Here is a 10,921-nt window from a genome sequence, read left to right as displayed (position 1 = left end):
ACTAGGTGCTCATATGTAATTACTTCGAGGGCATTGCTTCGAAAACACGTGGTATTGGAAGGCTGAAACATGGTATTGGTACGTAATATAATAAATATTAAATTAATAAAAAACCCTTTAGTCATTTTGGAATCGTGCTGAATCTCTTGAAACTGCTAGATCGGTTTTTATCAAACATAGCTAAGAACCACCGCAAAGGAACTCGATTTCTATTTAAAAAACCGCATCTAAATCAGTCCGTCCGTTTGAGAGCTAACGATGCCACTGATATAGCTAGTTTTCAAACATTGTCGTCAAAAACTGCTCGTTTTTGGTCGGGGGATATAAAAGAGCCATTTTATAAAACATTGGGTTTAATTATAATATAACACTCATTTTTTTTTTACCTTATCCGACGTTTCAGCTGGGTTGCACCAGCTGTGTGGTGCAGTGGTGTTGTCAGCTGTGTGGGGTTTGAGGTGAAACGTCGGTTGAGGTAAAAATAATAAAACTTGCACCATCTTACTAACCCGGGTTTAACCGCTTAACCCCGAGTTAGTGGAATGGTGCAAGTGGGCCTTAGAGAAGATCGGTAAGTAACTAAAGCAAAGAAGTAGTGAAGCTCTCGTTTCAGACGGTCTGAGCGGCCGACTTATACAAAAACAAGAGTTCTTGTATATCTTCCTAGCCTAGCAATAATTTTTATATGCAGGTCTTGGCCACATTTGGCCGTAAGTATATACCTGTGTATTGGTCTCAATAATAGTGTGTTTGTTTCTAAGTTTCCCAGTACCCAGGACCCGGACGATGCGACTCAAGTTTCGTCACCAGTTACCACGCAATATTCGTACCATCCGTCACAAGTCCAGGGCGATCAGTCGCAGGAAAAAGTTGAGAATGAATTCAGTACTGCGGAGATACGCAAGGCTTTTGTGAAAAAGGTAAGAATTGGGGTGACTTTTAGTTCGGGGAGGGGGTAATTTCAAATTAGCTAAATATTTTTCATCGCGGCCGCTCGGAAAGGTTCTCTTTACTCTTTTAAATCAGTGAGCAAAGTCGTATTTTATCCGTTACAATGAAAAATAATTTTGATGTCATATTTGTTCTCCTCTCGTGCCCTAGTAACGCTCAAGATTCCAATCTTGGAAGCTCTAAAGAGTTAGACCAAGATATGTCTACAACGATTTTGATAGCACACGATGTTATTTTATACGTCAAACTTCTATGAAATTATGACGTATAAATAACACTTGCACTGCGTGTGCTATCAAAATCGTTGCAGACTTTTCTTGGACTTACTCTACTTATTGGGATCTCAATATTAGCACGAACTTTGCTACCTTGCTAAGCAACTAACTACTTACACATAATGAACTAAGCTCTTGTTCATAATTTTTTTTTTCACTTCTCATGCTCAAAAAGTTCACCTTTATGTCGTGCGTAGACGACATAAAATCGCATTTTATGCTCTAGAGCATAAAGTAAAATCATCTATTACGACCCTATTGACTTAGCAATAAAGTCCAAATTCAGCCATGCAAACTGCTAGCCCTGCCGGCGCGCCCCCGACCGGCGCTCTCCCGATCGGCGTGCCCCGCGCCTCCGACCGGCCCAAGAACAATTTTCTTTAGTCTTGAATAAATACGTTAAAATAACCTAAAATATTAGATTTTTTGTATATTTTCCTCGCAATCGAAGTGAAAAGCAGAGTGTACAACAAGGGCATAAATGTCCATTTTTACCCTCGTCTACTATTTTGGTCTTCGCTTCGCTCAGACCAAAAAATTGCCTCGGGTAAAAATAGGTCACTTTATGCCCTTGTTGTACAATCTACTAAATGATACCTACGTATTAGAGCTGTTTCCCACTGACGTCCAGTTTTTTGCGGGTAGGTACGGTTTTTGCAGGATCCCATTTTTGTAGTATAGGTGCTAATATAGTTACTTTCACACGAGGATTGTGTTTGCGGGATCCTGCATGCATACTACAGAAAACTGGACCCTGCAAAAAACCGTAGGTATATCCGCAAAAATCTGGACGTCAGTGGGAAACAGCTCTTAAGCATTTGGATTTGAAAAATGCAAAAAAAGATCAATAAAACGAAGGTGTTTTCAGGTGTACGTAATCTTGACGATTCAACTGCTGGTGGTTTTGGGCTTCATCTTGTTCTTTTCCTTTCACCAGCCCACGAAGCGCTGGATTCAAAACAATACTTACATTCTGTAAGTAACTACTTATTAAAACTCGTAGTTTATAGTTTAACACATTGGGTACCGAGAACCCGCTGGGTGGGTTCACTGTACGTAGTTGCTTTCCTCTACAGAGCGAAAAAATGCTGGGATCGGCTACGAACACCTCACACACAACCTTTTTTTTGACGACCCAGAGGGAATCCTTTATGGATCCCACTGGCCCGGGAGAAGCTCAGTGGTTATGTCCGACTTCCACGGACTAAACCCCCTGGGGTGTTCCGCCGCGCGCTTTGTTGGCGGGGTTTCGGGAACTCGATTGTAGACCTCCGAAACCCCGTCGGCGTTGCTCTTGCGAGCCCATCATTTGGGGCTGCTCCAGCAACTTACTCCGCTGAAGGCACCTCGGAACACTTGAGGGCCTTCCAGCTCGAAACCTCTTCAATTTTTATGTCAACTGTTTTACATCTGTTTTTGGTTTCTTGTAGATACATATCCCTAGCCGTGGCGTTTATGAGTATCGTCCTTTTGGCGTTTTTCATGGACTTTCGACGCAAGGCGCCATGGAACTATCTGTTCCTAGGCGCCTACACCGTGGCAGAGGGAGTTATTCTGGGGATGTTGGCTAGCTGCTATGCGCGCAATGCGGTAATTATTACCATTAGGTACATGTACAACCTTTTATTTCGCAACGTAGGTTAGAAACGGCATAAATTTTGACCCAATTTTTGTATTTTTTTCTGAACCAGAATCATTAGGACAATTGAGCGCAGAGGAGACTCGAACCTTGGTCATTTTTTGTAACATTCATACATAAAATCATGTATAAACACGGCTTTTTCTGATCTAGACAGACTAACTTCCAATTTTAAGTTCGATGACATGATCCACCAAAAAGCCGTTCCCATACAATCGAAGTTAAGCTCTCATTTAAAACGACATGCTTAAATTACATGAATATTAAAGTAACATATACTTAAACATGTTTGGAAAACTAGTAGGTATAGGTACCTAGTATTGGTTGCTAAAAATTGTTACTTATTAGGTACACAAATAAAATAAAGCGAGTAAAAGTTTTGTACAAAGTAAACTTACTCACTCTAATTTCTTTGTACCATGTAAACTTACTCACTCTAATTTCTTTATACCTATTATAATTTTTAGATACGAAAACTAGTGCCAGACATATGTATATATGTTACTTGAATGTTCATGTCAAATTTCATGACACATATTTCAGAATGTAGGCGTCGGCTAGGTTCCTCTAACTTAAGCGACTCTACCTCTGTCTATCTGTAAAATCTGATTTTATCCACCACAATTAGTGTTAATTTTTTCCCTACTAGGTGTTGACGGCAGTCGCCATTACAGCAATCATAACTCTGGCTTTAACCGTATTTGCGCTAAAATCCAAATATGACTTCACTACGTGGGGAGGATTCTTAATATGCTTCTCAATACCCATCTTAATTCTTGGTAAGTTTAATATGATACTTACCTACCGACTTCAATCTACCTATATCTAGACTAGGCACGTATTCTGTACCCCTAGTGCAAAGACATATATGTAACTTCCTTACTGTAAATTTAATTCGATGGCGTGACGTGACGTACGCGTTTGCGTTAAGCGTCATTTTGTTTGGGATTTTGAGTTTACAAAACGTCGCTTGGCGCGCTGTTCAAAATCCCATACAAAAATAGACAACGCAAACGCGAACACTCGTCACGCTATCGAATTAAATTTACAGGGGTTTAGAAGAACCTTGAAATAGAAACATGTTAAGCTAAATAATAACTTTAAAATGTAACATGTTTAACATTCATTTCAGGAATCATCTGCATATTCGTCCGCAAAAACATCCTAGACTACGTCTACTCCGCCGTCACATGCGTCATGTTCTCAATGTACCTGGTCTACGACACACAACTCATGTTAATGGGCAAACATAAGTACACCGTAGGTCCGGATGACTATGTGTTCGCGACGCTGAACTTGTATGTAGATATTGTCAATATCTTCATGATAGTGCTGGACTTATTGTTTAAATCGAAGAAGTAGAGACAGTGTTATTAGGTTATGATGCTTCGGTGTGTGCGTGAGACAGAGCTATGTAAGAATGTATTGATGTTTCGTTCGCGTACTGGAGCCCAATGTGAAGGCAGCCTATTATTGAACTATTATTACTAACGTCTAGAACCGGCACAGAGAACCAGTATTTTGCGCCATGGGTTGATGTTGTATTGACATCAATCCATAGAAGCGGAGCGTGAATCTCGCGACCTAATCGCGTAAGCGCCATGAATTTTACGGCGCTTACGACGTTTTGGTCGCCTGGTACAGGTTGTGATTGCGACAATTTCAATAATAATAACTCAATGCCTTTGTGAATAAAATATGATGAGATAGATATGTAACGTTTTCTCATTTTTACAAACTATTTTTTAACATCACTTGCACACACACGCAACACCATGTTTTTGACACTTACCATGGTTTAAAAGAAAACGATAAGTTTTCATACAATCTAGGATTATAATGGAATAAAAAATGTTTTAGGTACTTATTTAATTTCCTTTTTATTATTTTGCGGTCATTTATTTAACCACAAGGTTTAAATTTTAGTTTTTCTATGGATAAAAGGTACTGATATTATTAATTCCATGGTTGCCTTCCCTATATTTGTAACGAAATACTAGATGCAGTGTGTTACTAGAAAGTATTGAAATTGAAATTATTTATTGCATATCACATGGCAGGTGCAGGTGTTCGTACATATAAGCTGTTCAAAATACGCCCTGTTAGGGCACGGCAACATAGTTCCACATAGAGCAACATACTAATCTAATCTAAAATTGTACATATTATTTACATAATATCTATATATGCCTAAGTAGTTAGATGGTAATCAAGTTTATATATTTTTAATACATTATCGTCACTGACTTAAATCTGTGCACTACTAAATTACTGTAACACAGATATAAATGTAGCTAAAAAACTTGATATAGCGGTTATCCTTATCATATCCAGAGGTCCTTATCAGTGATAACGCTCCCTAAACATAGTGTGTTAGGAACTGTGCCCCTGTTATGGCTGAGGTTAGTATTTTCTCTTGCTGTTTTGTGTTAAACATTTATTTTAAGACAATTGATTCATATTAATTAGAAGTGTTGTTAAGCAAGTGATATTTTAGGACGAGAGGTAAGTAAGAATGCTTATCGTTTTCTCGAAACCGATTAAGATACGATAAATCGTTAAATTATCGGACAAGTGCAAGGTTTGAGTATTCAGTGTGCAATTATGTTTTTTTTCACTAGTCTTGATAGAGCAGAGCAAGAGCATTAATTACGGTATTTTAGAAAGCCAGAAGTTTTCATCTAAATATCTTTTTGTGATTTTTTTGCATGCCACTAAGGGAATATGTCTATGATTTTCCATCGAGTTGGCTTATATTTATATTTCTAATTTTGTTGTAATTTCAGTTAAGTTTAATGAAGATTTTAAGGTTTTGAGGATTAAATTAAATTGCTCATAAGCAACAACACAACTGAAACAGAGGCATAATTAAATTTGTGTTTTACATTGTGGGTAAGTTAAATTTAAATATCACCCACAATAATTACACAATGCACTCAAACATCAACCATTATAATACATGCCCAAAAGTCTTTTTCACTCTTTACCAGAACTCTACCCATATACATACAGCGCGTTTTTTGAACAACTAGCCATATTGTGCGAAGTGATTAGGTAGGTCATACTGAACAACTTTTTCTATTGGACCAACCCCGAAATTCCAAAAAGTTGTTCAAAAAACGCCCTGTATATTAGGTATGTTCTAGTATAATTTAAATTTCTCGTTAATTTTTCCTTGCCTGCATACATATGCCTATCTCCTGCTGTATATCCTCTTTAAATGTGTTGACAAAATGCAAGGTTTTTTTTTGTAAATATGAATATGCCTTTTATTTAAATCTAGAGATTATACCACAAATAAGAGATAATAAGCCCACACTTGTGGTATTCTCATTAGGAATCAAATCATTGACGTATGTATCTCAGGACTGGCCTTGAGGGCAATAAGAATGGTGCATGAATGGGGCCAGTACAGCGGTGTGACATCGCTACAACGCGAATAACGCGATGAGTTCGGATCACGCACGCGATTGGTTGATGAGTTCGCATCATGGCTCCTCTTCACGTTGGGCCAACGCCAACGCCAACGAGGGACGCATTTATGCGTTAGAGGGAGCAAGTGATATTGCTATCTCATTCTACCGCATGGCTGCGTCCCTCGTTGGCGTTGGCGTTGGCCCAACGTGAAGAGGAGCCATCACGCGCGCGATTGGTCGCAACTAGTTGCGTTAGGCTGCACGATTGGCTCGAATTCGTGAGTGACACCCAGACACCGCTGAACTAGTACCATTTATAATACCTGAGGGGCAGTCCTTAGATAATACGTCAATTAATCAAATATATTCGGTTGTGTTTTCCAGACGTCTGGTTACGTGCAACCAGGAACCATGGAGGTGGAAGATGGAGAGGTCAAGGGCTTCGAATTCAACGACAAGAGCATCCGCAGAGGATTTATACGAAAGGTGAGATTAAATTATAAACTGAAATAATTGTCATATTATATACCTAGGTGGTTTAGTTTGTGGTTCATAGTAGTGACTGTAGTGAGATTAAATATTTCATATGTGTGTTGTGGTCAAAAATCGTGAGTTACAAGCCTTAGTTGTACTAAAATTGCAAAAAAATCTATACTAATCCATACTTTATATTATAAAAAATGCGATATATTATAAATGCGAAAGCGTGTCTGTCTGTCTGTCTGTCTGTTACCTCTTCACGCTTAAACCGCTGAACGGATTTAGTTTAAATTTGGCATAGAGATAGTTTAAGTCTCGGGGAAGGACATAGGATAGTTTTTATGTCAGAAGTCATCCCTAAAGAGGGTGAAAAGGGGGTTAGAAATGAGAATATTAATGAAGTGCCTGTTAATTGGTGTAAACAATTAAGTATATTATGCTCGAAATGCTATTAAATTTTATCCAGGCGCCGTACTTACTCTAGCTGCTGGTACTAATTCCACGCAGACGAAGTCGCGGGCAAAAGCTAGTATTATAAATCCGAAAGTGTGTCTGTCTGTCTGTTACCTCTTCACGCTTAAACCGCTGAACGGATTTAGTTTAAATTTGGTATAGAGATAGTTTGAGTCCCGATGAAGGACATAGGATAGTTTTTATGTCGGAAGTCATCCCTGAAGAGAATGCAAAGGGGGGGTGGAATTGAAATAGTTAATGCATTGCCTAATAATTGAAGTAAGCATGCGCGAATTGAATGATTGCTATTAGCATTATTCAGGCGCTATACCTACTTTAATAGCAGCTGTCACTAATTCTACGCAGACGAAGTCGCGGGAAAAAGCTAGTACTAAATATTCGGCTAGGATCCTTATCATATATATTTAGGAGGTTTTTCATCCCGTAAGCCCCTGCTGGAGTGTACCATTTTCATCCACTGACCCCTGTCTTGGGCAGCTTGGGTGACCTCCTCCCACCCCGTCCCCAATACACCAAACTCGTGCTCCACGCAACGGTACTTATAAAGTATGTATTAGAAAATTGTATAGGTATACCTACTTTTGACGTGTAGTCTGGCCGCGTAGCCAAGATGCCGATCGCTTACGCTCCGTAGCGATCGAAACGCAACTGTCACTGTCGCACTAATATGGAAGAGTGATAGAGAGACGTAGTGCTTTTCGTTGTCGAAGCGATAGCGATTCTAATCTTAGCTAGGCCCGCTGATCTGTTAGTTTTGACGGTGACTGTACACAAAGCGTGTAAAAAGAACACCTGCAGGTCAGAGTTTTGAAATAAATATTTTATGACTAATTCGTCAATGAATCATTGACGAGTGATAAGAAATTAGATAATATAATATATCCGGCAGGTAGGTAGGTATACCCGGCATGACTCATAATATTGGTAAACAATATTAAACCTCATGATTCGCTTACCCTTATCCCATTCATTTGGAGTCGGCCCAGCATGTCTTTTTCTTCCATACCTCTCTCTCGCCTGTCATCTCATCATTCGCTCGCGTTCGTTAAATATCATCTCTCACACAGTCCATCCTTTTCCTCGGTTTTCCTCTCCCGTTCTTTCCTTCCACATTCATTCGTAATATCTTTCTCGTCACATGACTTTTACCCCTCCGCATCACATGCCTGTACTAGGTTTTTTTTTATCATCATCATCCTCCTAGCGTTTGTCCCGTACTGTGACGGGGTCCGCTTTCCTACTTTTCTCCTTCCACTTCGCTCTATCCTGGACATCGGTTTCCGCTACCCCACAGGCGTTTAAATTTGTTGCGATGACGTTACGCCACCGCTGCCGCTGCCTTGGTTTGCCTTGGCTGCTTGGTTATTATGTATTTTTATGATATGTATTTTAATTTTTCAGGTGTACTCCATTTTGATGTGCCAGTTACTGGTGACCTTCGGTGCCATCTGTCTCTTCGTTTATCATGGGCCTACCAGGAGATGGTTCCTGGCTAACGTTTACCTGATGTAAGTTCTAATCTATCCAACATGCTAATGTGGTTCTTATTTTCTTGATTTTAAGGTTGTTTTTTCAAATTTTAAACACTGCGAGGTCTGAATACCCAAAAACTTGGCTGTTTTATAGACGATATCGACATGTGATGTATGAAATACTCATTTTATTTGTGGTTTCAGTATGGAATTAAAACCCATACTTAATCAATATTTAAAAAATTAAGGTCTGATGATATAGAGATAAATCTATTAGCTTAACGTTATAATGTGTTTTTTAAGATGGGTGGCGTTCGCGGTAACATTGGTCACAATGATTGTGATGGCGTGCTGCGAAAACGTGCGGCGAACGACTCCTACGAATTTTATATTCCTGGCCATATTCACTCTGGCGCAGAGTTTTCTGCTGGGCGCGGTCAGCGCTACTAGCGCTCCTGAGGCGGTAAGAAGATAAACTGGAGGCTTAGTGACAATTGTTTATAGAAAACTCACAGAAATTACACAAGAGCACGCCATTTGGTCCGGTCGTGCGCGGATTCACGCCAGCATTCACTGATACCCAGCTCACGAAAATCTACCTCCACTCTATCCGCCCACTGAATCACCTATACTTAAGATGGCCTACAGGACGGCGTCCAGTCGGCCGACCCAAATAATTATGTTCTCTTTACAGCACGAAACTCACAGAAATTACGTCTTAGATTTTTTCGTTGAGTCTATCATACCGATAAATGTTTACTGATTGGCATTTGTCGATATATTAGCTACGATTTGTTGATTGTCATTTGTTCCTGGGGTTGCTTTTCGTTTGACTTCTTGTAAGTAAATATAATTTAATTATTCTTTTGACGGAACTCTAATTTTACCTATAACTAATCGGGTGTGTCTCTTGCTTTCACAATGAATATTTTTCTATCTTCTTCTCCCACGCAATTTGTCTTATTATATCCATCTCATGTATCTCTCGCTGTCTCTCATCTCAGGTAATGATGGCCGTCGGCATAACAGCAGCAGTAAGCTTGGCTCTTACGCTGTTCGCTTTCCAGACCAAATGGGACTTCACCATGATGGGAGGATTCCTCGTGTGCGCGACAGTGGCCCTGCTTATTCTTGGTGAGTTGAGTAGAACTTCCTATTGCAGTTTAAAGGATGACTCATGTTAGACCGGGCCGTGGCTGGACCGGAGCTTCCAGAGCTTAGTTTTCTATGGAAAGCACCACGTGATCACCGATCAGCCGGCATAGAAAATTACATGTCGGACGCCTCGGCCTGGGCACGGCCCAGAGTGAGTCAACCTTAAAACGGTTCGGTGGTCACTAAATTAATCGGGAGGATGAGCAATCTAATGAGCGACAAGGAAAAATCGGCATGCAACTCATGTGTTATGCAGTACTATTATTACTGAGTATTATGCCATCTTGCCATCGTACATATGGGTCAAACAGATCACTGTGTTATGTCTTTCCTGTAGACATACACGAGAGTTAAGGGCTATAAAGGCTAATTTTCTTATTTAACCCTTATCCACGTGAAAAGGTCCTCCTTTTATTTAAAGAACTATGATAAAATCATTACTTACATGCCCACAAGCTGTTAACTATTGCCCACAGGAGAGAAAACTAGTGTGTTATCGCGAACAGTACATTTTTCTCTCCTGTGGGCAATAGTTAACAGCTTGTGGGCATGTAAGCAATGATTTTACCATAGTTCTCTAAATAAAAGGAGGACCTTTTCATGTGGATAAGGGTTAAATAAGAAAATTAGCCTTTATAGCCCTTAACTCTCGTGTATGTCTACAGGAAAGACATAACACAGTGATCTGTTTGACCCATATGTACTATGCATGTATGCCATCTTAGTAAGACTAGGCGTCTTTGATCAACTCTAAGCACTCTAAGCGCGAGCAGTACGTGATTGCACTACACTAAATTAGTAATTATCTATCTCTCCAGGGATTTGCGCCATATTCATCCGGAACAACATCCTCCAACTCGTCTACGGCTGCATCGGAGCCCTCATCTTCTGCATGTACCTCGTCTACGACACGCAGCTCATGATGGGCGGCAAGCACAAGTACAGCATCAGCCCTGAGGAGTACATCTTCGCCGCTCTTAACTTGTACCTGGATATTGTTAACATCTTCTTGTATATTTTGACGATAATAAATGCTGCTTCGAAGTAGGTTCCGTAAAA

At 39.9% G+C, this 10,921-nt stretch overlaps 2 protein-coding genes across 2 annotated transcripts; both read left to right on the top strand.

The window, feature by feature from the left end:
* Positions 1-4,594, top strand: LOC134795839 (protein lifeguard 1-like). Its single transcript, XM_063767773.1, has 6 exons — positions 1-78; positions 762-920; positions 2,095-2,201; positions 2,657-2,816; positions 3,515-3,644; positions 3,998-4,594. Exons 1-6 carry the CDS (start codon positions 70-72, stop codon positions 4,225-4,227), a joined length of 795 nt encoding a protein of 264 aa, XP_063623843.1. The 5' UTR covers positions 1-69; the 3' UTR covers positions 4,228-4,594.
* Positions 4,595-5,631: 1,037 nt separating this feature from the next.
* On the top strand, positions 5,632-10,921 carry LOC134795838 (protein lifeguard 1-like). The gene is made up of 6 exons (XM_063767772.1): positions 5,632-5,757; positions 6,666-6,767; positions 8,637-8,743; positions 9,011-9,170; positions 9,712-9,841; positions 10,681-10,921. Exons 2-6 carry the CDS (start codon positions 6,693-6,695, stop codon positions 10,908-10,910), a joined length of 702 nt encoding a protein of 233 aa, XP_063623842.1. The 5' UTR covers positions 5,632-5,757; positions 6,666-6,692; the 3' UTR covers positions 10,911-10,921.

This window comes from Cydia splendana, chromosome 12 (genome assembly GCF_910591565.1).
Source record: "Cydia splendana chromosome 12, ilCydSple1.2, whole genome shotgun sequence".
Taxonomy (NCBI): Eukaryota; Metazoa; Arthropoda; class Insecta; order Lepidoptera; family Tortricidae; genus Cydia; species Cydia splendana.
This window is presented reverse-complemented; position numbering and strand designations above follow the sequence as displayed.